A 25,293-nucleotide genomic window follows, 5' to 3' on the forward strand; every position below is an offset into this window, starting at 1 on the left:
TAGTCCTGGACTAAAAAGCATTCTCAATGGAGAATATACATTGAAAAGAGTTTTGAATTTAATGACTAGGCTTAATCTGTGTCTGGGGTACGAGCCCATAATGTTCTCAATTCTATGCATAAAACTTGCTCATAAGAAAATGTGGATTGTTGTAATGTGAAACATACAGTATGCACGACAGCAAGAAGTAACCAACGTCACAACAGTAGCTTCTTCAGAGTGATCGTTTTATTATTCTGTCGTTGTCTATCTACGTTCAAAGGAAATCAAATGCTGTGACAGACATCAGGGGACATCATCCTCCAGTTTGAAAACGGAAATGTAAAAAAAAAATGTTTTTTAATACGTGCACATCATGAAATGACAAAAGCAACCATGTCAGATAGACAGACATACAAAAACTTTCCAGCATAATGTAAACAATCACATCGTCTTAGGTGTCAACCACTGTATGATACCACTCTGGAATAACGTGAGTCAGACGGCTGCAATTGAGCGAACGAGGAAATATACCACAGAATGATACTGGTAGCAGACTGTCGTCACCGAAGTGACACAATAGTGAGTGCTGAGTGCGGCGTTGTGTCGTATTTAACTAGGCTTAATGAGTGGTACACTTGCCGGCAACCTTCGCACTGTAATGAATGACCGAGGAGAGTGTAAATAATGACCACGGGAGAGTGCAAGGCTGTCCAGGAACCTAGAGACAGCGTAATTAGACATCAATGTTTTGGACTGGGTCCTATTTATCAGCCCCCTTGAGAGCAGCGAAATCCACCGTCTGGTAGCGTCAACTAGCCTGGTAGCACAGACTGAATGCTGAACGCAGCGTTCAATCTGGTTCAACTAGGCCAAGTGTCAACCAATAGGGTACCAGTCTCAACTCTAAAACCTGCAGAAACATTGACCCTTGCAATCGCATAAGGTCTAGGGCCAGGAATTTTCCCTGAACACGTGACATGACTTGGAAATACTCCAGATCAGATGGTCAGGAAAACTTCAGGGTCATACATGTCATATGATTGGCTGAGAATACAGACACACTTGAATATGTAAATAGTTGTCTCGTACAGAAAATACACACACGCGTCACACTTTAGTGTTTTTTAAAGTTTTTTTTTTTAACATAGTGTGACATACTGAACTTTGATTGGGGGGTGGGGGGGGGGGGCTTTGCAACAACAGCAAGGTGACACACAGCCAGGCTACAGTTCATAGAGAAACCACGTAAGCAAGGCTTCTCGTGCCCTTGCATTTTCAAACACCTGCAAGTCAATCGGAGTATCAGTTCATTGGAATGGCTCATTGCAGTTCATTGCAGGCTAGAAATAACATTGAAAAAAAACTTGCATGGTCCACTCCCTGCATATTCCCTTCAGACCTGCCTCTGTGTATTTCAGCCATTTCACGTCAAGAAACCATAAAGCATATTCGAGTAGTTTTTCAAATCAAAGAGTGTAGATAGGGAATAACAAGCAGAGTGGAGGAGAGATCATATGGAATTCCTTGCATTTGAGGTCCTCTTCAAGATTCTCAAAAAGGTCCAAAGTAGAGAGTTGTGGACACAGTTCAATAGTGGTCAATGACCCACCCGTTGCGCTTGTCGTCCTGATCTAGAGTCAGTTTGGCAGCATCATTGGTCCTTTAATCTCTTTATCAAGATGGAGGATTCCATTCTGCCTCCGTCACAAGCAGACACTGACTGAAGGATGAATACTGAACATGTTGCCCAGATCAAGCACTTTATGTCCCCTCTTTCAGGAAATGCTAAACTACCGTTTCTGTGACTTCTTCTCGCCCGCTGTCAAAAACGTCCCCCTTTAGACACAACCAAACCAGCAGATGTGTTCGCATCTAATCTCATAGAATTCCAAATGCCCTTTTGATACGTCCCATAATCAGACAAAACAAGACTTTGTCATACGCATGTCATTCTGTTGAAAACATAGATCCACACTGCACATTTACATCAAACCATTTAGTCATTTCTCAAGGGAAACACTACCCTCTGGCACAAAACATTGTTTCTCTTTCATCGTATTATCATACTTGGAAGTGAGACAGAAGAGACTGCGAAGCTGAGATGGGTTTTTGAGATTCAGACTGGGGTTTCCATAAGGTAGCCCCTAACCAATGGCTGGCATGTGTGGAGAATGGAGACATTGTATTGGTCACCATATCTCTGCGATCTGCTGCTTAAAAAGCGCTCATTGGTCAACCTGGAGAGACAAAAATCACCAGAGATGGAAAAGGCACTACCCAACTTCCACAAACGCAGGGTGAAATCAGTGAGTGTAGCGATCTCATCTGTTCACTATCCAATACCTTCTTTCATAGAACTAATGATAAGGATACTGCCGTTTCAACCCAGTCAACCACTAGCTATCTCCATAAAGAACCCGTACAACCTAATTTAGCTACATTTAGGTCATATTGAATCAGCCCCATCATCAGTTAAGTCTATTGATTGCGGATGGACATAAAACTCTATACCATGGTCTCTGATTTTATTGAGAAAGATGGCTACATTTAAGAATGCAGAAAGCGCCTACATGTCTAAACGGGTAAAAAAAGGACAATTTGTTCCAGCTGATAGCCGCGCTTCCGCTTTCATACCAGAACAAAGTAGAAATCCTTTTCCAAATTAGATTTCCGCCTTAAATATTATTCCTGTATTGAATAACTCCCGATCACATGAAAACCATTTAGCTTCTTGTCTCAGACTCTGTGCATGATCTGGGTCATATTAATTAGTGCACACAGTTTCAAAACGTAACAAAACATTTTGCTACGAAAAACAAAAATTTGTGTTTCTTATTCAGTTCAGGTAGTTCCTCCCTGTTTGGATCTGTTTCCTTCCATTTGGTACCAAATGAATATGATCCTAGAAAACAATATGTAGGCCTACAAATAGGGAAGAAATCAAGTAAATGAATGGAGAAAAAACCCACTAAAACAGGCTCAAACTACAAATATTTATAGATATACATACACATCGATAACAATAGAATTTCTCTCCAGTCCATGGTCCATCTGAGAGCCCAAAGCTGGGTTGATATGAATAACACACTAGACTAGAGTCTTTGGTCTCTGACATCTTCCTCATTGTCTTTGTCTAATAGGATGGTGATGTCATGCGTAAAGAAAGAAAACAAAGAAGGTATAGGAATGGAGGCCGATGCCGGAGTCGAGCTATAGCCGGATCCCTTGTGTTTTTTATTTATTTTTTTACTTCAACTTAGGTTCCTTTGTAATGCTTCTCTGTTCCGTGTGTCTCCCTCATTGCATCAAAGAATCCACAGTGAACTGTAGAGTCTGAGTAATGAAATCTGCCTCTCGCTCTGTGTCTTTGCAGGGTTTTTGCTCCTCTTCCCATTCTTCATTTAGGTCTGTGTTTCTGAAGTGTCCCTCAAAGTCCTGAGGGGGTGTAAATGTGCCAATGTGGGACGGGGGGACGGGGGGGGGCATGTCATTATTCATTTAGCCAATCAAATGTTTTGGTTGACATGATCACATGTTTTGGTTGACTGGCGTGACGTAGTTGCGCGGGAACATGCCCGTCTGGCCGTGGCAAGCGCCTTTCCACCAGTTGGGGTCGGAGTTGTCCAGGACCTGGATGAAGTCGCCGCGTCGGAAGCCCAGCTCGCCGTCCTCCTGAGGGTCGAAGTCAAACAGCGCCTGCACGTACGTTGAATGCTGGCGAGACGAGAGGAGAAACACATGGGTTAGAATACGTGATGAGGGTAGTCGGGCAGGTTAGCCAAGACATAGTCCTGGATCGTGTTCATTAGGACACGCAACGGATAATGTTTTAAAATGCTTTGCAAAGGAATAGAACATTTGTGTTTCGTACTGGTCTGTGTTGTGTAGTAGACCCTCTGTTAAAGTGAGTTTTCTTCTGTTTGGTGCCTAATGAACATGACCCTGTATTCCAACTACCAATTGTATTGCACTTCTACTTGTATATTTGTCTCATAACCAACATGGAGACCATAGTGAATTAAGCTATTTGTCTGCAAAATTGCTTAGTGAACTGTAGTTCACTGGTAATCGGCTAAGCTGTGTTTTTGCATGATTGCTTAGATGAGATTACGTGATGCAATCTCATTAAACGATTGTCAGAGATGAGGATTTCCCTGGTATTCCGTATGATGTGTGTATACATACATTACCTTCAGAAAATATTCACATCCCTTGACCTTTTCCACATTTTGTTGTGTCACAGCCTGAATTTAAAATAGATGAAATTTAGATATTTTTTTGTCCACACAATACCCCATAATGTTAGTGGAATTGTGTTTTTGGACATTTTTACAAACCCATTTAAAACTGAAAAGCTGAAATGTCTTGAGTCAATAAGTATTCAACCCCTTTTTTATGGCAAGCCTAAATAAGTTCAGGAGTAAACATTTGCTTAACAAGTCACATAATAAGTTGCATGTATTCAATCTGGGTGCAATAATAGTGTTTTGTTTTATGACTACCTCATCTCTGTACCCCACACACAATTATCTGTAAGGTCCCTCAGTCAAGTAGTGAATTTCAAACAGATTCAACCATAAAGACCAGGGAGGTTTTCCTATGCCTCGCAAAGGGTATCTATTGGAAGATTGGCCAAGTTAGAGATTTTACTTTAATCTACTTGAAAATCTATGACAAAACCTGAAAATGGTTGTCTAGCAATGACCAACCACCACCAAGCGCTTGAAGAATTTTGAAAATAATAATAGGCAAATGTTGCACAATCGAGGTGTGGAAAGCTCTTTAGAGACTTACCCAGAAAGACTCACAGCTGTAGTCGCTGCCAAAGTGCTTCTACAAAGTATTGACTTTTGAACACAAGTATTTTGAACACATTTGCAAACGTTTCTAAAAACATGTTTTCGCTTTGTCATGATGGGGTATTGTGTGAATGATGGGTGAGGAAAAAAATAAATGTAATACACTTTTTAATTCAGGCGCTAACAACAAAATGTGGAATAAGTCAAGGGGTGTGAATACTTTCTGAAGGCACTGTATCTGTGTGTACATGTATTTGTGTGTGTGTATTGGGGGAGGGGGGGGGGAGAAGGACAAGGATGAGAAGAAGTAGAAGAAGCGGGAGATAAGGACAGAATAAACATAACATTTGTGATTACTGATAAGGTAAAAGGAGGAGTGATTTAGGAGAAAAGCGGCTTTTCGAAAGTAATAAAAAAGGGAAAACTGATATGATCGATGAGGGTCCCCTGTGTGTGTGTGTGTCCCTGTGTGTGTGTGTGTCCCTCCTCACCTGTGGGACCTGCTCGATGTCCCTGAGGAAGATGGGCTGGTTGCGGGACACAGAGGTGGAACGGTGGTAGTCCACCAGGGAGTTGAGAGAGTTGAACTTGACAACCCACAGGAAGTACTTCCCAGCCCCGTCACGCAGGACCTTGAAGTGCTGCACGTCATTACCAAACCTGGGGAGAGGTAGCATAGATCTAGAAGTGACTGGTTAAGTTTAAACAAGGTGACCATCCTACTACCGTTTCAGATCTGTGATGACCAAACCTGTGGCGGAGGAGGAAGAGGAGGAGAAGAAGGGGGATATAAGTATAGAATAAACAGAAAGTGAGTGATGACATTTACCGTGGTAACCATCTGAGAACAGCAGTCAAAACACTGTTAAGTCTACATCACATGGGCAATCGTTTCATAACCATCTGTGTCAGCGCTGTCATGAATGATTTAAGCCCAGATGGCCCAGTTTCCTTCTCTCCGCGTGATATCATGAGTTTGGGATTTTGACACAGAAGAAGATATACTTCATTAGATTGCATTAGACAGGGACAGTTGTTTGGTACACAGCTGTGATACTAGGACAGTGCAACTGTAGCAGTAGCGACAATAATAATATTCTATTCTGTCACCTACTGTAAGTGCTGAACTGGAGTCTGTGTCCACAATGGCACCCTATTCTCTACACAGTGTACTACTTTTGGCCTGGACAAAGGGAATAAGGTTCCATTTCTCTCACACATACACACTCACTTATTTACTGCAGACACAGCCTGGGACTAGGGAAAGTGCCAGCTTGCAAAGCTTTGATAAGAGGCAGCAGCGCCCACACCGGAGCCATCTGACAGAGACCAAAGTGCTTTAGTAGCAGATAACTGTTGATTAGCCCCAGGTGAGTCAGAGATGACACAGCCAATTAACTTGATATGGATCTGTAGATCTGCACAGCGACTTTACATAAAGACTAGAGTGAGAACAGGGTGGCCAGTCACTGACTTAGAACAGTCAGTACTTCCCAGGTCAAGCTGGCTAGACGCCACCCTCGCAAACCAAGATGGGAGCTGTGCTTGAGAAAGGAAGCACTTAGCACAGAGTTAGAAAAAAAACAATTAAATGAAGGACTGATATTGGAGAAAAGTTAATTTTTGAAAGTAATAAAAAAGTGAAAACGGATATGATCGGTCGATGAGTTATACGATTGAACTGAAATGAAATAAAGGTTAAATAAAACTGAGTGTGTGCGTGCGTGCGACATACTTGACAGAGAGGGAGAAGTCTCCCGGTGCGCTCTCCGACTCTCGGATGAGGAAGGCCCCATCGTGCCTCTGTTTGTTCAGCATCTCCTCTGCCTTCGCCCGGGGGATCTTACCATAGAACCACCTGGGACACAACAAATCAGAACAAAACACTTTAATAACTCATTAAAAATTATATAAAAACAAGTTGTAAGTAACGGTGACAAGTGCTGTTTTACTGCAAATTAATTAGAAAAAAATTGTGCTGGCAAAACTGGTTGAAATGACGTTGTTTCAACCAGCCCTACGAAGCTGGGTGGTTTTTCCTTCTTAATTTGTAGGAAAACCAGCACTTATCAGAATTTGATTGTGGCGTGGTTGCGGCAGGTAATTAGGGTTGACCTTTTGAGTAATCTCAAGGCGTAGGGTCATAGGCGTGACTCAATGTCATGGGAACATGGCCTTAAGCAGAGCGTGACCTCAAACCTGACCCCTGTTATTGACAGTTGTAGTGGTTGTTGTGTCTGTGGGGGAGGAGTGAGTGAAGTGCATAGTGACCAATAACACTACTAAACAATGATGTCAAAATCAGAATATCACATCTATTTTGCATGCCAAATAGAATGAAATCAATGCAGTAAGTGAGCACCGGTGAGCCATTTAATTTGTCTTTTTGCATTTGTCCTAGTAGGTTGTAATTACAGGGAGGTTCCTGGTCTGATAAAATAAAAAAAATAAAAAAAACTGGTGGAGCCTTGGGCCGAGACAATGACAACTCTGTGTGCTGCCATGCCAACCGCACCTGCTACCTACTCCTCTGGCTGTCTGGCTCGGACTGTCTGAACAAAACACTTCCATAAGGGAGTCTGACTGTCTGGCCCTGACTGTCTGGCCCCGACTGTCTGGCCCCGACTGTCTGGCCCCGACTGTCTGGCCCCGACTGTCTGGCCCCGACTGTCTGGCCCCGACTGTCTGGCCCCGACTGTCTGGCCCCGACTGTCTGGCCCCGACTGTCTGGCCCCGACTGTCTGGCCCCGACTGTCTGGCCCCGACTGTCTGGCCCTGACTGTCTGGCCCTGACTGTCTGGCCCTGACTGTCTGGCCCTGACTGTCTGGCTCTGACTGATGCCCAATACCAGCGGTCAGTCACCAACCCCCATGGATACTCCATACAGAGTGTGTGTGTCACTGTGTGTGTGTGTGTGTGTGTGTGTGTGTGTGTGTGTCACTGTGTGTGTGTGTGTGTGTGTGTCACTGTGTGTGTGTGTGTGTCACTGTGTGTGTGTGTGTGTGTGTGTGTGTGTGTGTCACTGTGTGTCACTGTGTGTGTCACTGTGTGTGTCACTGTGTGTGTGTGTGTGTGTGTGTGTGTGTGTGTGTGTGTGTGTGTTTCCGCATGGGTGTAGTGTGTGATGGTGTGTGGGACCTCCCTTTCCTTCTGTGACTCGTCAGGTGTGGAATTTTACTGTCTAGATAAAGGTGTTATGTCACAATGTGCCAACAAAGGTGTTGCAACACATAATGTTTGCCTCTATCTCCAGTGAAAGCATACACACCCTGAGCTTTATCTATATAGCTTAATTTAGCCATATAGCTTAGCCTTACCATATACTGTAGCTTATCTTAGCGATAGCATACCCTTGGCTTAGCCAATAGCCACAGCCTCTGCAGTAGATCATGTCAGTGCAGGTGAGTGCTAGCGCTAAGCCGCTTAGCTTGTTCGTTTGTGAGCTCAGACAACATGACAAAGCCAGAGGACCTGATCAACTCCAGCTGTTCCTCATGAGGGAATGATAATATAGCCAGGTTTCACATACAGTATCATCATCAGGGCAGAGTCCTCAAACAGTGTCACAAGCCGGTAGTCACATACCCACCGGCTAGTTTTGCCGGCTGGGTAAAGATGACAGATACGAGTAGAACAAGTTCAGTCCATTACATGTGTACACACACACATTGACCTGTTAGGTAGCACTAGCATCTCTGGGCCATTGGTTTCAACCCACAAGCCTTCAGTATTTAGCAATGCTATTCTTTGTGCCTGGTGTTCACACGCAAACAGGCTTAGGGATGACAGAACTCTAACCCCCTCATCCACAGTGCTCTGATCTCCATGAGGTAACACCCTGAGGTAACAGTAACACTGTGTGTAGAGAGATAATGTGGATATCCTCCTATTATCCCGGTCCTTCCTGCTTTGTGGTAGGGGAGTGCTGCTCTTTGATGTGGTCACACTGACATCCACGGCTAGCAGGCTTCCATAAGGGAGTCTAAGCCCTTTACACACTATTGAGCCGAACCAAACCATACTGTTGTGACTTGGCTATCTTCTCCTGACATGATCCTTTCCAGCATGGTAACAGCAACCGTGGTGGATGTAACCAGGTCAAGGCCAGACCCAGAGTGAAGTGAGTACTGTTTTTTTTTTCTTCATATCCAGCCCCACCATCTGCCTGCCTGCTATCATGGACCCTCCTCCACCAGCTGCTCCTCTATAGAGCAGGTGATTCCCTCCCTCCTGTATTTAGGCCCAGCTGACCAATCAGTCATAGGATCCTTAAAGCTAATGGACAGTCTCTTCCTGACTGCTATAATAGGGCCCTCTGTCTCTGATTGGTTGCGGTGTGAGAGCCCTCACAGCCCTGAGAACAGGTGGCAGCGGTGGGGAAGGCGTTCTCACACAGCTGACAACTATACAAGACAAAGCCCCTCTTTGCTACTGTGTGTGTCTGTAGAATATAAAGTACAATCCATCTCTATTTAGTGGCTACCTCAGAATAGGATCCATTTAGTGACCTTTAAGTTTATGTAGAAAGGGCAAATGTAGGACAGTTACAATACAATCCATCTCCCATCTGACAGTTACACAAAAGCCCTGTTGCTCGGCTGAAGTCATATTCTTTACAAAATATAGCATGTTAGAAACGGTGCCCCATATTGAAACAATAGGGCCTACAGTGCATTCGGAAAGTATTTTGACCCCTTCACCTTTTCCACATTGTTACTTTACAGCCCTATACTAAAATTTATTAAATTATATTTTTTCCTCAATCTACACACAATACCCCATAATGACAACCCGAAAAGTTTATATTTTTTTGCAAATTTATCAAAAATAAAAAACAGAAATACCTTATTTACATAAGTATAAAGACCCTTTGCTAGGAGACTGGAAATTGAGCTCAAGTGCATCCTGTTTCCATTGATCATCCTTGACATGTTTCTACAACTTGATTGGAGTCCGCCTTTGGTAAATTAAATTGATTGGACATGATTTTGAAAGGCACACACCTGTTTATATAAGGTCCCACAGTTGACAGTGCACGTCAGAGCAAAAACCAAGCCAAGCTCAGAGACAGTATTGTGTCGAGGCACAGATCTGGGGAAGGGTGCCAAAGAAATGTCTGCAGCATTGAAGATCCCCAACAACACAGTGGCCTCCATCATTCTTAAATGGAAGAAGTTTGGAACCACCAAGACTCTTCCTAGAGCTGGCCGCCCAGCTAAACTGAGCAATCGGGGGAGAAGGGCCTTGGTCAGGGAGGTGACCAAGAATCCGATGGTCACGCTGACAGAGCTCTAGAATTCCTCTGTGGAGATGGGAGAACCTTGCAGAAGGACAACCATCTCTGCAGCACTCCACCAATCAACTGTGCAGCGACGCTCCCCATCCAACCTGACCGAGCTTGAGAGGATCTGCAGAGAAGAATGGAAGAAACTCCCCAAATACAGGTGTGCCAAGCTTGTAGCGTCATACCCAAGAAGACTCGAGGCTGTAATTGCTGCCAAATGTGCTTCAACAAAGTACTGAGTAAAAGGTCTGAATACTTATGATAGATATTTTCTCTATATACATTTGCTAAAAATGTCTTTTTTTTTTTTGCTTTTTCATTATGGGGTATTGTGTGTAGATTGAGTGAAAAAAAAAACTATTTCATCCATTTTAGAATAAGGCTGTAATGTAACAGAATGTGGAAAAAGTCAAGGGGTCTGTATACTTTCCCAATGCACTGTATGTTAAGTAGAGGGTATGTAGAAAGCTCTATATAGGCTATATTGGGCCAGAGGGCGATTGTGGGGGAAAACCTAATAGGTCTGACGCAGCAGAAACAGACTCTGGAATCAGGACTGACGACGCCACATGATGAGGGATTCTGGGTTGCCAAACCGACAACCCTGCGACCACATGGATCTCAGAGGCCTATAAACCACAAATCAGATCTAGAAAGCAGGGTCGCTTCCAGGCTAGCTTCCAGACCACAGCAGCAACATGAGGAGACCTTTATCCCCCTTATCTTCAGACCAGAGGAGCATTTATCCTAGCCACAGGAGTTCGCTAGACTCTGGTTCCAGTGTCTTCTGAATGGTTCTAACCATGGGAACTAGAGAAGTAAAACTGTCTATGAAGTTACTTTTCTTCTGATATTTAGCACAAATAAATGCCCTTTGGAAAAAAGACACTTGACAAACTAGTACTGGAACCAACATTAGAACCTCACGTTTGATACCCCCATTTTGAGCTCCAGGTTAAACATGAAGTCATTTGGGGGAGGTGAACGCTGCCATTTTGGCTCTCCAGTTTCATGTGGACTTGTGGCAGGCTCAGATAGGGCAACTGGTATCGAAGGCTGGCTCATACTTACGGGTGTCCCTTCATTTCTATGTAGTTCTTGGGGATGAAGCCTTCCTTCCCATTCAGCTCTGCCTTGTACCAGTTCTGGTCGCATTCTTCATTCAAAACCTGAAGACACAAAACAGAGGGAAGAGAGCTGGGTCAAAGAGTCACAAATGGTTATAAGCATGGCCGTGACAAACATTAAGACCACACTATAAAAACCCACTGACATAGTGGGTACATGAAAGCCACATTTAAGGAAATATCCTCTACATTCATGTATTGCCATGTACATACACTGAGTGAACAAAACATTAGGAACTGCTCTTTCCATGACAGCTTTCAGCTGGATTCACCTGGTCAGTCTATGACCCCTGATTGATGTCACTTGTTAAATCCATTTCAAATCAGTGTAAATGAAGGGGAGGAGACAGGTTAAAGAAGGATTTTAAGCCTTATGACATGAATTGTGTAAGACAAAAGTGCCCTTGAACAGGGTATGGTAGTAGGTGCCAGGCGCACCGGATTGAGCGTGTCAAGAACCGCAACGCTGCTGGGTTTATCACACAACAGTTTCCCGTGTGTATCAAATCAAATGTATTTGTCACATACACATGGTTAGCAGGTGTTAATGCAAGTGTAGCGAAATGCTTGTGCTTCTAGTTCCGACCATGCAGTAATATCTAACAAGTAATCTACCAATTCCACAACAACTACCTTGTACACACAAGTGTAAAGGAATGAATACGAATATGTACATAAAAATATATAAATGAGTGATTGCCGAACGGCATAGGCAAGATGTAATATATGGTATGGAGTACAGTATATACATATGAGATGAGTATTGTAGGGTATGAAAACATATAAAGCAGCATTGTTTAAGGTGGCTAGTGATACATCAGGAATTCCAAGATGCAGTAGATGGTATAGAGTACAGTATATACATATGAGATGAGTAATATAGGTTATGAAAACAAAGTGGCATTGTTTAAAGTGGCTAGTGATGCATCTAATTACATCAAGATGGCAAGATGCAGTAGATGGTATGGCATACAGTATATACATATAAGATGAATAATGTAGGTTATGTAAACATTATCTAATATAAATAATATAAAAAAGTGGCAAGTAATAAATTGATTACATCCATTTTCCCTTTATTAAAGTGGCTAGAGTTGAGTCAGTATGTTGGTAGCAGCCACTCAATGTTAGTGATGACTGTTTAACAGTCTGATGGCCTTGATATAGAAGCTGTTTTTCAGTCTCTCGGTTCCAGCTTTGATGCACCTGTACTGACCTCGCCTTCTGGATGATAGCGGGGTGAACAGGCAGTGGCTCGGGTGGTTGCTGTCCTTGATTATCTTTTTGGCCTTCCTGTGACATCGGGTGGTGTAGGTGTCCTGGAGGGCAGGTAGTTTGCACCCGGTGATGTGTTGTGCAGACCTCACTACCCTCTGGAGAGCCTTCCGGTTATAGGCGGAGCAGCTGCCGTACCAGGCGGTGATACAGCCCGACAAGATGCTCTCGATTGTGCATCTGTAAAAGTTTGTGAGTGTTTTTGGCGACAAGCCAAATTTCTTCAGCCTCCTGAGGTTGAAGAGGCGCTGCTGCGCCTTCTTCACCACGCTGTCTGTGTGGGTGGACCATTTCAGTTTGTCCGTGATGTGAACGCCGAGGAACTTAAAACTCTCCTTGGAATGGTACAAGGACATCCGGCCAACTTGACACAACTGTGGGATGCATTGGAGTCAACATCACTGTGGAAGGCTTTCGACACCTTGAGAGCTCTCAGAGAGACAACGACCAAACACTCTGGAGTTAGATGGGTTTTTAGGGTTGGATGGAAGAGGATTCCGGTTGATAGAACATGAATTGGATTTTAGGTGTGAGTTGGAGAAGTAGTAGTATGCGTCTTGGTAGAATTGCTCTTTCTGGATGAGTTTGTTTGAGTGAAAAATTGCTTGTGTGTCTAAAGGCAACTTCTACCTAGACAGATTAGTTCAAACACATGGCCTTACACCTCCACTCTTTATTACTCCGTCCCCGTCTGATTCCAAACCAACTCAGCTTCAGCATGGGACTGCATTGTCTCCCACAAGCAAGACCATCATACAGAAGACCGATGTGACTGGGGAGTGGGGCCTCCATCGTCTCCCACAGTGTCTCCACACTCTACGGTGGATGACCAGTCATCTTAGTGGAGAGAAATGGCCAGGCTCAGTCTCTTAGCCTTCGCTGGTCTCAGTAAACACCCATTAATCTTAGCTTTTTCTCGCTGTCTCTGCCATGGGGCTATGGCGCCACTCTTACCAGGCCACAAGTGAAATGGACTGCCACTGTAAACACAGAGGACAGGAAACAATGTGCACCAAGCAGGGAAAAAAAGACATGGGTTATATTTTAGGCTTCCTAATGTAAATAATAGTGGGTTAGAAATGTATAGGCATTTGTGATGTCACATATGGGCCAATTTTAACTGTGCTAGTGATTCCTAAAATGCTTTCTGTTGTACCATGATCTTCCCCAACTCTACTACTGAGCAATTTGACGATAACAGAATGAGGCTGAGAGTCAGATGTTTCACTTTAAAATGCACGTCAAACAAAAAACAATGATTGCAAAGTTAAACCATACAACTCCACGCACAAGGACGACTTTAACAATTTCTACTGAAAATATTACAAAAACACATCTACTTGGCCTGTGCAGCTGCACAGTTTGGTAACAGAATTACGGTTTGTGCTGTTTGTGCCATCATTCTGTCAAACTTTGAATCTGCACTGTTCTTTAAGAAAATGGGTTTTTGTAAAATGTTCCGTGGAAATTGTTAAATGTCATTTTTGTGCAAAAAGTTGACTGCTTTTGTTTAACATACATTTTAAAGTGAAAAACTGGGAGTCTCAGCATCATTCTGTTACCATGGAATTGCCCCACTGTTTACCATAGATATTTGTTCCAAAAATAACTATAACAAGGAACCAGTGTTGTACTAGCTGACCTCCTTTTCCTGTGGAGAGAAATCTGAATATATGCAAAATCTGCCCCAATTTCTGTTCTATTGAATTCAAATCCCCCATTGGCAGAGATGAGGGGTTTAAGACAAATAAGCAAGCATACCACACACACACACACACACACACACACACACACACACACACACACACACACACACACACACACACACACACACACACACACACACACACACACACACACAGTGACAGATGAGGGGGTGGATACCCTTATTTGTTCTGAGGGATGCTGGTGTGGGTCTACTGCTGGCCTCTGACTGCTTCCCAATCTGCCAATCACACACAGTCAGCACCTCCCATAGCACGACCAGCGCAGTGTGTGTTTGGCCCATGCCCCTTTCTAACACTGGCCGGCTGTCCCTCTAAACTCCGCATGACCTCACACCCCAAAACACGGTAATAAATACACACAGGTTGAGAATGCAGGAGATAAACATACACAGAGAGAGAGAGGGGAGGGGAGAGAGAGAAAGACAGTGTGACACAGTTCCACCCCCTCCCAGACACACACGCCCAGCTGCTCAGTACTGGTGACTCACCCAGTCTGTACCCTGGGGGCTGTGTTGGCCTGAGCAGGATTCTAAAGTGATAGCTACTGCTAGTGATGAAGAGAGGAGCGGTGCTGTAACCTTGTGAAGAGTCAGAGCCAATCCAGTCCTGACAGACACATGTAGGGCCTCTAGTATGACTGAATACTGCTCACACATGAATCTCTGAGGGAGAGGATGAGCTAATGTCTCTGTGCCAGTGTGTGTGTGTGTGTGTGTGTGTGTGTGTGTGTGTGTGTGTGTCTCTCTGTGGGAGTGTGCGTGGGTGTTTGCGTGGGTGAGTACATCCCTGTGTGTGTGCCTGCGCAATCCCATGTCTGTGTGGAAATGTGCAACAGTGTGTGTGTGTGCGTGCACTGGAGGGAAGGAAATGAGGGATATAATGACAGTCCTCTCCCTCCCATGAGCGAGGCAGGAGCTCCGGCTGCTGATAAAACTAATTACACCAATGCTAGGAAACAAGGAGCTAGTGCTGACGGAGAGAGAGCGAGAGAGAACGTAGAGGGAGAAGGAGACAAGTACACAGAAGTAGAGGCTGCATCCTGTATGTGAGTGTGTGTGGTATGGGGGTCATAACAGGTGGAACAACAGAAGGGTACTGGACTCTATACTGGAAGCAATGTGGACACTCTCCACCTTCCTTGCTGACCAGTAAGAACTAGGAACGCCCTTCACATTAACCCTTCCAACACAATCATAAGAGTAAGACGTAAGAGAGAGAGTTTCTCTTAAAACACATCTAATCCATGGTTTGGAAGGATATAACTTTATTATCCCATTGTTTTTAATTCCTATGCAGACTTTGAGAGCATGTTATGAAAAAAGAAAAGGCAACGTGGCCATGCATTTGGCACTATAGCAAAGTGAATTTGAGCCAGGGATTTGTTAAAGCCAAATAAAGACAAGCGCACTTCAAAGAATGAGAAACAAAACAGACTAGTAAAACCCATCCGACACGGCAATAAAGACTGTTTCAGTCAATGTCTTTTTTCTGGCTACCATTAACAGTACATTTTGTTGTACAGTACATCGTTTCATCAGTGGCTGTCTAATTCAGTTTGGACTTCCCATAACAGAGACCGGTAATGGGTTTTAAAGCTGGAAAAACATAAAACTGTCTGTCAACTTCATGAAATGAGACCACACCACTCAGTGCTATAATACCATCTGCTAGTTTGATCGTATCAGGCCTTGGGACAGAAACAGAGGTAGCCTAGCTGTCACAAAAGGCTGACTGGCTGGCGCAATGACATGCACACACACATCTGTCTCTCCTAGCTCTTTCTTCCTGTCGCATACAATGATGCATTCTCTCTCTGTCTCCACCCTTCTTGATACCCCTCTGTGTCCTGCTTCATCTCCCTTTTCTCTCTGTACTACCTCTCCTTCTCTCTATCCCTGTCCCCCCCATTCTGTCGCCACTTCTCTGTATTTTCTATACCGAAGCACAATGACAATATGATATGTATAGGCTATGTCATCAGCAACCACCGTGCTAACGGAGGGTGAAGCTATAAGCGCCATGCTTCCCATTCAGCATGCAGAACCTTAGACAGTGGCTGTAGTGAATGATATACCTCAGTATGGTAATCACCTCACAGAGTGTTACTGGTCGTGGCTGAGGCACAGTCCTCTGGATGGATCTCGTTGCAAACCTCTGTAAGGGCGTTGATGCGGTTACATTTACAAGATCAGGCCTCGGAGTAATCTCCTTCACAGCTGCCACACACACACACCATCATGATCATCCCAAATCCTCATCCTGTCATCTCCTAAACCAGACGTGATAAGTCTTGTGATGGCCCCATTACTGCTGCAGCCGCCGTGCCCTGACCAAGTGTTACAGTTTGTGTGAAGAACCACTGTGGTTTTTCAGGAGGAACGGACACCAGATGGGACTGTACGTGACATGAGATAAAGTGACCTGGGAGGAAGTACCCGGTTAACACGCTTCACCATGGGAGTGGAACACGCCTGTCAATGGCAAAACCACATAGTCAGTTAGTCAGTCCTCTCTCTCTCATGGTGGACAAGGAGTAGAAGGATGGAAGAGAGGGGGAGGGAGGTAGAAGAGAGGGGTATTTTGCCACTGCATAGTGTAGTCCAGAGAGGATTGGGAAGGAATCAAACTGCATGATTATAACCTGGGATGTGAATTCAATCGGGGCAACAACTCAGCAGACACCATGCTCTTAAATCTAAAGCATATCCACAGGGGGTTCCTCTCCTCCGACAAGAGAGACTTCTGTGTGGTGTTTGAGTGGGGGGGAATGTGTGTATGTGTGTGAGCCTGTTCTGTATCCACAACCAGCCAGGGAACAAGGCATTCAGGGCGAATACTGTTTTCTGGTGCGTCATGAATATACATGAGATGGTAGACGAGAAGGAAGGAGAGAGAAAAATTGAGCATAATGAAAGAGAGAGAGATAGAGAGAGAAAAATTCTGAGAGAGAAACACGCACACTTACACACGACACACAGGAGGTAAGCTTATCTTTCTCCCAGAGCGATAAACATCCAAGATGTCCGTGGAGGTGTGTGGAGAAACAGACGGGCGATACCTGACAGAAAACTTAATGAACTATGTGAGGGGAATCAGAGTGTGTGTGTTCGCACGTTGGGAATCAGAGCAGACAAGAAAATTGATGAACTGCAGGGGGGAGCGTGCACTGAACAAAAATATTGAACGCATCACGCAACAACTTCAAAGATTTTACTAGGTTACAGTTCATATAAGGGAATCAGTCAATTTAAATAAACTCATTAGGCCCTAATCTATGGATTTCACATGACTGGGAATACAGATATGCATCGGTTGGTCACAGATACCTTAAAAAAAAGGTAGGGGCGTGGATCCGAAAGCCAGCATCTGATGACCACCACTTGCCTCATGCAGCATGACATCTCCTTCGCATAGAGTTGTCCAGGCTGTCGATTGTGGCCTGTGGAATGGTGTCCTACTACTCTTCAATGGCTTGTAAAGTTTCTGGATATTGGCAGGAACTGGAACCCGCTGTCGTTCACGTCGATCCAGAGCATCCCAAACATGCTCAATGGGTGACATGTCTGGTGAGTATGCAGGCCATGGAAGAACTGCGATATTCTCAGCTTCCAGGAATTGTGTACAGTTCCTTGTGACATGGGGCCCGTGCATTATAATGCTGAAACATGAGGTGATGGCAGCGGATGAACGGCACGACAACGAGCCTCAGGATCTCATCACGGTATCTCCATGCATTCAAATTGCCATCGATAAAATGCAATTGTGTTTGTTGTTCGTAGCTCTTGCCTGCCCAAGCTTATTGATCAGCTTATTGATATGCCACACCTGTCAGATGGATTGATTCTCTTGGCAAAGGAGCAATGCTCACTAACAGGGACGTAAACATTTCTGCACAACATTTTAGAGAAATAAGCTTTTTGTGCATATGGAACATTTCTGGGATCTTTTATTTTAGCTCATGAAACATGGGGTCAACACTACATGTTGCATTTATACTTTTGGTCAGTATATTTCTTTCCACGAAGAGGCTCTACATAAACTCACAAGAATCTGCTTTGTCTCCACAAAAATGTACAAATATTGCTTTAAGCACCGATTTATAGAAGCATACTGTAGGAATTGGTACAGTGAACAAAGTGGTGCATTTCCATGTACAGTACAGTGATTTGCATCTGTTTAGACCTCTGAATACAAACAACTATGACATGTCTAACATTTTCCAACCCACTGCTTTATAAAAATAGCAACATTAAGCATTGATGCATACTTTGCATAGTAACATGGTACCTAGCGTGTCTACATTATCCAAACTACTGCTTTATGAAAATAGCAACATTAAGCATTGATGCATACTTTGCATAGTAACATGGTACCTAGCGTGTCTACATTATCTAAACTACTGCTTTATGAAAATAGCAACATTAAGCATTGATGCATACTTTGCATAGTAACATGGTACCTAAGCGTGTCTACATTATCTAAACTACTGCTTTATGAAAATAGCAACATTAAGCATTGATGCATACTTTGCATAGTAACATGGTACCTAGCGTGTCTACATTATCTAAACTACTGCTTTATGAAAATAGCAACATTAAGCATTGATGCATACTTTGCATAGTAACATGGTACCTAGCGTGTCTACATTATCTAAACTACTGCTTTATGTAAATAGCAACACTAAAACATTGATGCATAGTAATCAATTACACTATCCTCTAGTTGGGATGAATCTTACATTGCCAGTTGCCACACATCCAAGTCTTCACTTGGATAAAGTCAGTGGTAATCGAGGCTCATTACACAACCCTCTAGTTTTCTGGGATTTTGGATGGTGCCAAGAGCCTAGCCTGTAGCAGCTGGAGCCTTGCTTTCCTGGAGAGCTGTGTGCTGTTCTGTCCCTCTCTGTCCCCTGTCCTGGTTCTGCCCGGTTGGCCCTGGTCCCAGCCTCTGTTTTGGGACTAATCCACGAGGTCTATTTATCCTGTGTCGGAGGAGGGGATAAAGGGTGAGGACCGACAGCTAAACCACTAATCCAGCTACAGCACTGGGACACTTTTAACAAGATCCCAGATTGGGGCTGTCTGGATTAGAAAGAGAGAGACAGAGAGAGCGACAGAGGGAGAAAGAACGACAGAGAGAAAGAGCGACAGAGTGTGAAAAACAGACCCATTAGGTTTAGACAGGCAGTCACAACATAGCCCACTCAGACTAGAGAGAGGCTCAGTGTAGGGGACAGGCCTCTGAGGATCTAGTCTGCCCAGATGGCCCCTCTCAGACACTCTCTCCCCCTGGGAGGGCTTTCTATCGATGTCTACAAACTGTCAACAACAGTAGAGTTTCAGGGTCAGCACAGAGACAGAGAGAGAGAGAGAGAGAGACAGAGAGAGAGAGAGAGACAGAGACAGAGAGACAGCGCGACCGAGCGAGATACCTTGTGTTTATTATCTATTTCACTTGCTTTGGCAATGTAAACATATGTTTCCCATGCCAATAAAGCCATTAAATTGAGAGAGAAAGCAGAAAGCATACACACACAAACTAACCCCTCTACCCTGCTCTCTGCCCTGCTCCACTGACAGGTGTAGTGAGTGGTATGACATCTACCACTTGTGAAGGAGCACAGGGGTTACTTAGGGGAAGAATGAGTCACTCTGATACTCTGGCTGGGAAGATGAAGACAAGATGAGTGTCCCTGGTGTATCGCTAATGCGAACTATGTCTCTCGCCTCACAGGAGACACAGCAGGCAGCCGGGCCCGGGCACGTTAGCGCTAGCATAAACAAGTTAGCGCGGTAATGCTAACTGACACAACCCAGGTGACAGACGAGCAGATGCTACAGAGGTAACTGCAACTGATCCTATTTTGAGGAGAACTATTGAGCGAGGTTACGCTTTACAAAGTGAGCGATGACAGGGAACACTGCTGGTTTGACAGTCTGCTGTCTGTCCCGTCTCTCGGTACTTGGGTGTGGGGGGGTGTGTGTGTGCTGTGGTTGCTGTCAAATTTCTTTACACGGAGGGATGGAGCATAAATTTGCACGTCCTATATAAAGTGCTAACGATGAGTCGAAATCCACTTAGCCTATGGTCTTCTTTTAGTGAAAGTGATTTACAAAAGTAAACATCTAGCAATATGCTGGCTACTGTTGGTAGTCTGCAAAAAGAAAGCTACAAAAAGACATGTAGAATTAGTCTTGGCTAGCCTACTGTAGCCATGTCATATGTCTTTTGGACTCTTAAAGAGGCAGTGTCCTATTTTCAAATCTTCTCAAATGACATACTTTAGAAACAAAAATGTATGCAATTAATACAATTCTAAAGAATAGTGTAATGACTTACATTGCCAAATTATATTACACAGCTTTTTAATACATATAATAACCAAATGTAGCCTCTTAATAGCTGAATATAGAGAGAAAGCATGCCAACCTATAGGCCCTGCATGACCCCAGTGCATTTAAAGGGATACTTCTGGGTTTTGGCAATGAAGGAAGTCGGAGTTAGTTTTAGCAAGCTAATGCTAGGTACCTACTAGCATGCTAGCAGTTACCATAGACTTCCAGCCATTGTGTTAATGCTAGTTAGCAATTGTGCTAATGCTAGTTAGCAACTTCCTTCAAACATTCATTGCCAAGATACTGAATTATCCCTTTAAGAACTACACCATGTCCAGGCCAGTAGAAATTCTGTTCAGGCCAGTAGATTTTTGCCAGGGTCCAACGTTAACTGGACGAATTTTACCAGTGAGAAAAAAAGCTACCGTTGGACCCTGGCGTGTTTCATAAACAGCCATGGAGTGGTGGCACATAGGCTCTTTACTGTGCGTTGACTGACGAACAGCAAGCTTGACTTGTTTAAAGGTGTGGAACTGCCTGAAAAGTCAATCTCATTTATCCTTGCCATTCATAAATCATCCAACGTAGTTACTGTACATGTCCATGGTGTCGCATCGGGACAAGTAAACTAAAGATCTCGTTTGTATTTTCAATATGAAGTCCTTTAGTACTCGCCAGACAATGATGTTAAAGTGAGTGACTCGTCAGTAGTCTACCAAATCGCATCGCTAAGAGAGCAATTCATTTGGCTCTCTAATTTGCATACTGGTAGGCTTTGAATTGTTTTAAAAGCCAATTATACTTATTTTCAAAAGATAGATATACTGTCGGTCTACTGATTTAATGAACATTTTGACAATGCTGCTTTCTGTGTGGCAAAGCCCATGTTTAACACCTGCTTCATTGTTCAATCATACCTGAAGCCTGTGGAAGTCAGACTCTTACAGGATGCATTAAAGGCCCAATGCAGTCAAAATGAAGTTGTTCCTGTGTTTTATATCATATTGCACAACAGCTGATGAAACTAACAATGTAAAAGTGTGAAAATATTTGATCAGTGTTATATCCTGATTGTATTTTCAGCCAGAAACTATCCAGTATTAGAATGTACCAGAGGCCACCAAAATAGAGCTTGTTCGGCAAAAATGTCGTAACCTGACCCTGGCTGGCTACTTTTTGGATTTGGCTGGCTACTCCATGTGCTTGTGGAAACACTGTATGCTGTTGTTTAGTGGGAAGGAGCGCAGGTGTAACTTAGAGGAGGAATGAGTCACTCTGATCGGGAAGATGAGCAGAAGACGAGTCCTGTATGTTGGGGTGCCTGCCTAGCATGTTAGCACTCTAATGCCAACTGACTCACCCACGGTGATGAGAGACCAGCTGGGGATGAGTCAGCATGAGGCAACAGAGGGTCTACATAGTCCATCTTTTTGTCCCAACTAGGCAACATACCTAACCAACTGAGCTAATTGATCAGTTCAGTGATTGAATTTAACACAGCTGGTCTTCCAGGTCAGTTCAATCAAAAACATGGCACGCAAGGACTAGGGTTGAGAGTCCTGTACTGCATGTTGGCACACAAGGACTAGGGTTGAGAGTCCTGTACTGCATGTTGGCACGCAAGGACTAGGGTTGAGAGTCCTGTACTGCATGTTGGCACGCAAGGACTAGGGTTGAGAGTCCTGCACTGCATGTTGGCACACAAGGACTAGGGTTGAGAGTCCTGTACTGCATGTTGGCACGCAAGGACTAGGGTTGAGAGTCCTGCACTGCATGTTGGCACGCAAGGACTAGGGTTGAGAGTCCTGCACTGCATGTTGGCACGCAAGGACTAGGGTTGAGAGTCCTGCACTGCATGTTGGCACGCAAGGACTAGGGTTGAGAGTCCTGCACTGCATGTTGGCACGCAAGGACTAGGGTTGAGAGTCCTGCACTGCATGTTGGCACGCAAGGACTAGGGTTGAGAGTCCTGTACTGTATGTTGGCACACAAGGACTAGGGTTATACCAGAGAGGAAGGTTTATTCCCAATACCTCCCCTTAGCCCTCCCCCTCGTTTTAGAGGGTCGCTCGGTGGAGGAGTGGCACTCAAAATGGAGCAACTAGTGGTAGGGAGAGCTAAATTAGGCCTAGGGAATGGGACATCATTACATCAGTTGCGCACATCAGAAACTGTCAACGGATACCACTCAATTCATTGACGACGAGCCTTGTGTTTTTCACAATGACTGTACTGGTGGCAGTAATAGCTTTCCTTATATTTCTCATGCAAAAAATACATACTTACCATATGAGCAACAAATGAGAACAGCAGAACAATATGCCCGTAACATACCCATCCTCTAGTTGTGGTTCAAAGTGGAGGAGTACTGAAGTTGGACCTTCATTCCATAGCAGTTTGACATGTAACAGTCACATTTCCTTCGCTCAGTCACTACCAGGGGAAGTACTGTTCTGAAGTCATCAAACCGGCACTAGGCTACACTCATAGATAGAGGCTCCGTGTGGCAGATTTCTAGGCTAATCAATGGAAGATGGAATTAAAATTACAGAACTAAAAGTTAAATGAGGACAGGCTACAACACCGAGAGCCAACAGGTAGGCTGCTACTTAATAATCTGAATGCGAAATAAATGTACACATACATGTTATTCAATCATTGCACCCACACTGCTCGCGTGCGACAACGAGCGTCTGCGTTGCTAAGCGCTAAAATAGAAGTCAGTTCTATTTGTGACGCTGAATGCGGTGCAAGTCCTGCCTCTCCCATCTCCTCATTGGTTTATAGAAGCATATACCCACGTGCCATCGCCTCATTGGTTATACCCACGTGGGTGATTGAAAGATGAACTGAGGTCGGTAATAACCCTTATTATGAAAGTTAGTTGCCAATCGCCCTATAAAGTCCAAAGTGCAATCTAGCTAGCTAAATTGCCATTAATGTTTCATGCTTTTCAACCTGTCCCCAAATTAATATAATTGGTTCAGAGATTGTTTTGATATTTCAACCTGCGTGTTGTGATCGCGTTTGGTGTGGGGGGACAAAATCAATTTGCGGATGCACTCATTTGGGCATGGTGTGATTTAATATAGAAAGAAATGGAAACCGCACAGTTAAAGTTATGTAGTCTCAATTAGCCTAGCTAAGCTAATTTCTCTCAGTTTGATGCAGTCAAGACAGATACTACGTAATCAGACGAGATGAATAACGAGCAATAAGTATACCACTGCGAGTCAACATGGTTGCCATCTCTCCCCCTCCCTGCTCCCCTGGTTACTCTCAGACGCACACTACAAGGCTTCTGGAACTGCAAAATATGGTTATTTTGCTCGAATGGGTACAGAAACGGTTGTAACGGGATCATTACATCGTAACTATTACTTCTCAGAGGTAACTATTACTTCTCAGAGGAGGCAGTGGTGTCACAAAATTCATCAGAAACTCTGGGTATAGACTAGAGTTTGGGTATAACCAGAGATACTGGATATAATGACGGGATAAGTGTCAACGAATCCCTAACAATGGGATTCGTTATCCACAGAGCGGAATGGCAGGCTGTCGAGCTCCTGTCTATTCCTTTCTAGTGATTGGTGTATAGATCTCGTTATAATATTAAATGAGGGGTGTTGACGTCAACCGCCTGTTTTCAATGTAGAGTGAGAAGCTATGCTAACCTCATGAATATCCATAGATTTGTCCCTGTTGGAACTCGTGACAATCTGATAGAAAGTGTTTTTTCTCAAAGTTGCCGGGATATCACTCGCATCATACTTACGTCGGTACACTCGTAACATGCTAAGCATTACGAAATGTCTATTAGATCAAAAAGCCTCATAATATCACAATAGGAATACATTTTTATCTTGACTAAACTCTCATTGCCCCCCATACAAAAACACTTCACTTGCTTAATAACTAATAATCTTCTAAATGTGGACAGATTTTGGGTGCAGTAAATCCTCTCGCTCCGCCTCGTCGGGCTCAATCCCAGTTACCCCCAGCCTTAGCCCCCCCGGTTTTGTGCCATCCCGCGAGTCACATCGAGTCGGAGTGGTGTTCCAATTCAACTTTGAGCGAGGGTTAGTGCCTTTGAGCCCTGTAGTTGACCCTCCAAACGATGCGAATTGACATGCAGACTTCCTATCTAGTGGTTATCAGAACTCCCATGAAGCACTGTGACCCAAGTCTCTAAAGTTGCTTCAGGAAAATGGCTGGCAAAAATACTACGATGGAAGCAAACGTAAGTAATTATTATGTCATAACAAATCATGGAAAAAATGTACAGTTAAGAGGAATATATTAATGCAGGAAAGGATTGGTCATAAGTTAATTTACGAAAACCGCTATTTAACAAGGTGACTAGCTAACATTAGCCAACTAACCATATATTTAGCTTGCTGATGGACGTCACATTTGTATGACTTGTAATGCGTGTTGTTGAATGTTTTAGAGACTCCTGAGCAAACCAGACTGTCATCTTGTGAAACCCAGTGCAGTGGATGTAAAGAATCTAGCTTAGCTAGCTAAAACATGTACTACAAATTGATTCTACAATTTGTAAGCTTGTTTTGCTGTTCATGAAGAAATATTTCACTTCTTTATTGTAGTAACTTAACTAGGGCTGTGAAATTTGGATTGTTGACATTAAGAAAAAATCCCTAACCGAAAAGCGTTTTTCCCCCCTCACTAAATTTAAAATCACAGTGCAGTTATCACAAAACTACCACCAACAGGTCCTGATCATCATCATCATCATCATC

The 25,293-nt window shown here is 43.8% G+C and overlaps 1 protein-coding gene across 1 annotated transcript in view; it reads right to left on the reverse strand.

The window, feature by feature from the left end:
- Nucleotides 1-210: 210 nt before the first annotated feature.
- The window catches only part of LOC106587111 (growth factor receptor-bound protein 2-like), a 32,514-nt gene continuing 7,431 nt past the window's right edge, over nt 211-25,293 (reverse strand). The window contains exons 2-5 of the mRNA XM_014175114.2: nt 11,138-11,235; nt 6,517-6,639; nt 5,273-5,441; nt 211-3,696 (exon numbers count right to left, since the gene is read on the reverse strand). Coding sequence (XP_014030589.1) covers nt 3,511-3,696; nt 5,273-5,441; nt 6,517-6,639; nt 11,138-11,235 — 576 coding nt within the window. The 3' untranslated portion in view covers nt 211-3,510. The remainder of the gene's footprint in view (nt 3,697-5,272; nt 5,442-6,516; nt 6,640-11,137; nt 11,236-25,293) is intronic.

Source organism: Salmo salar, chromosome ssa02 (assembly GCF_905237065.1).
Source record: "Salmo salar chromosome ssa02, Ssal_v3.1, whole genome shotgun sequence".
Taxonomy (NCBI): Eukaryota; Metazoa; Chordata; class Actinopteri; order Salmoniformes; family Salmonidae; genus Salmo; species Salmo salar.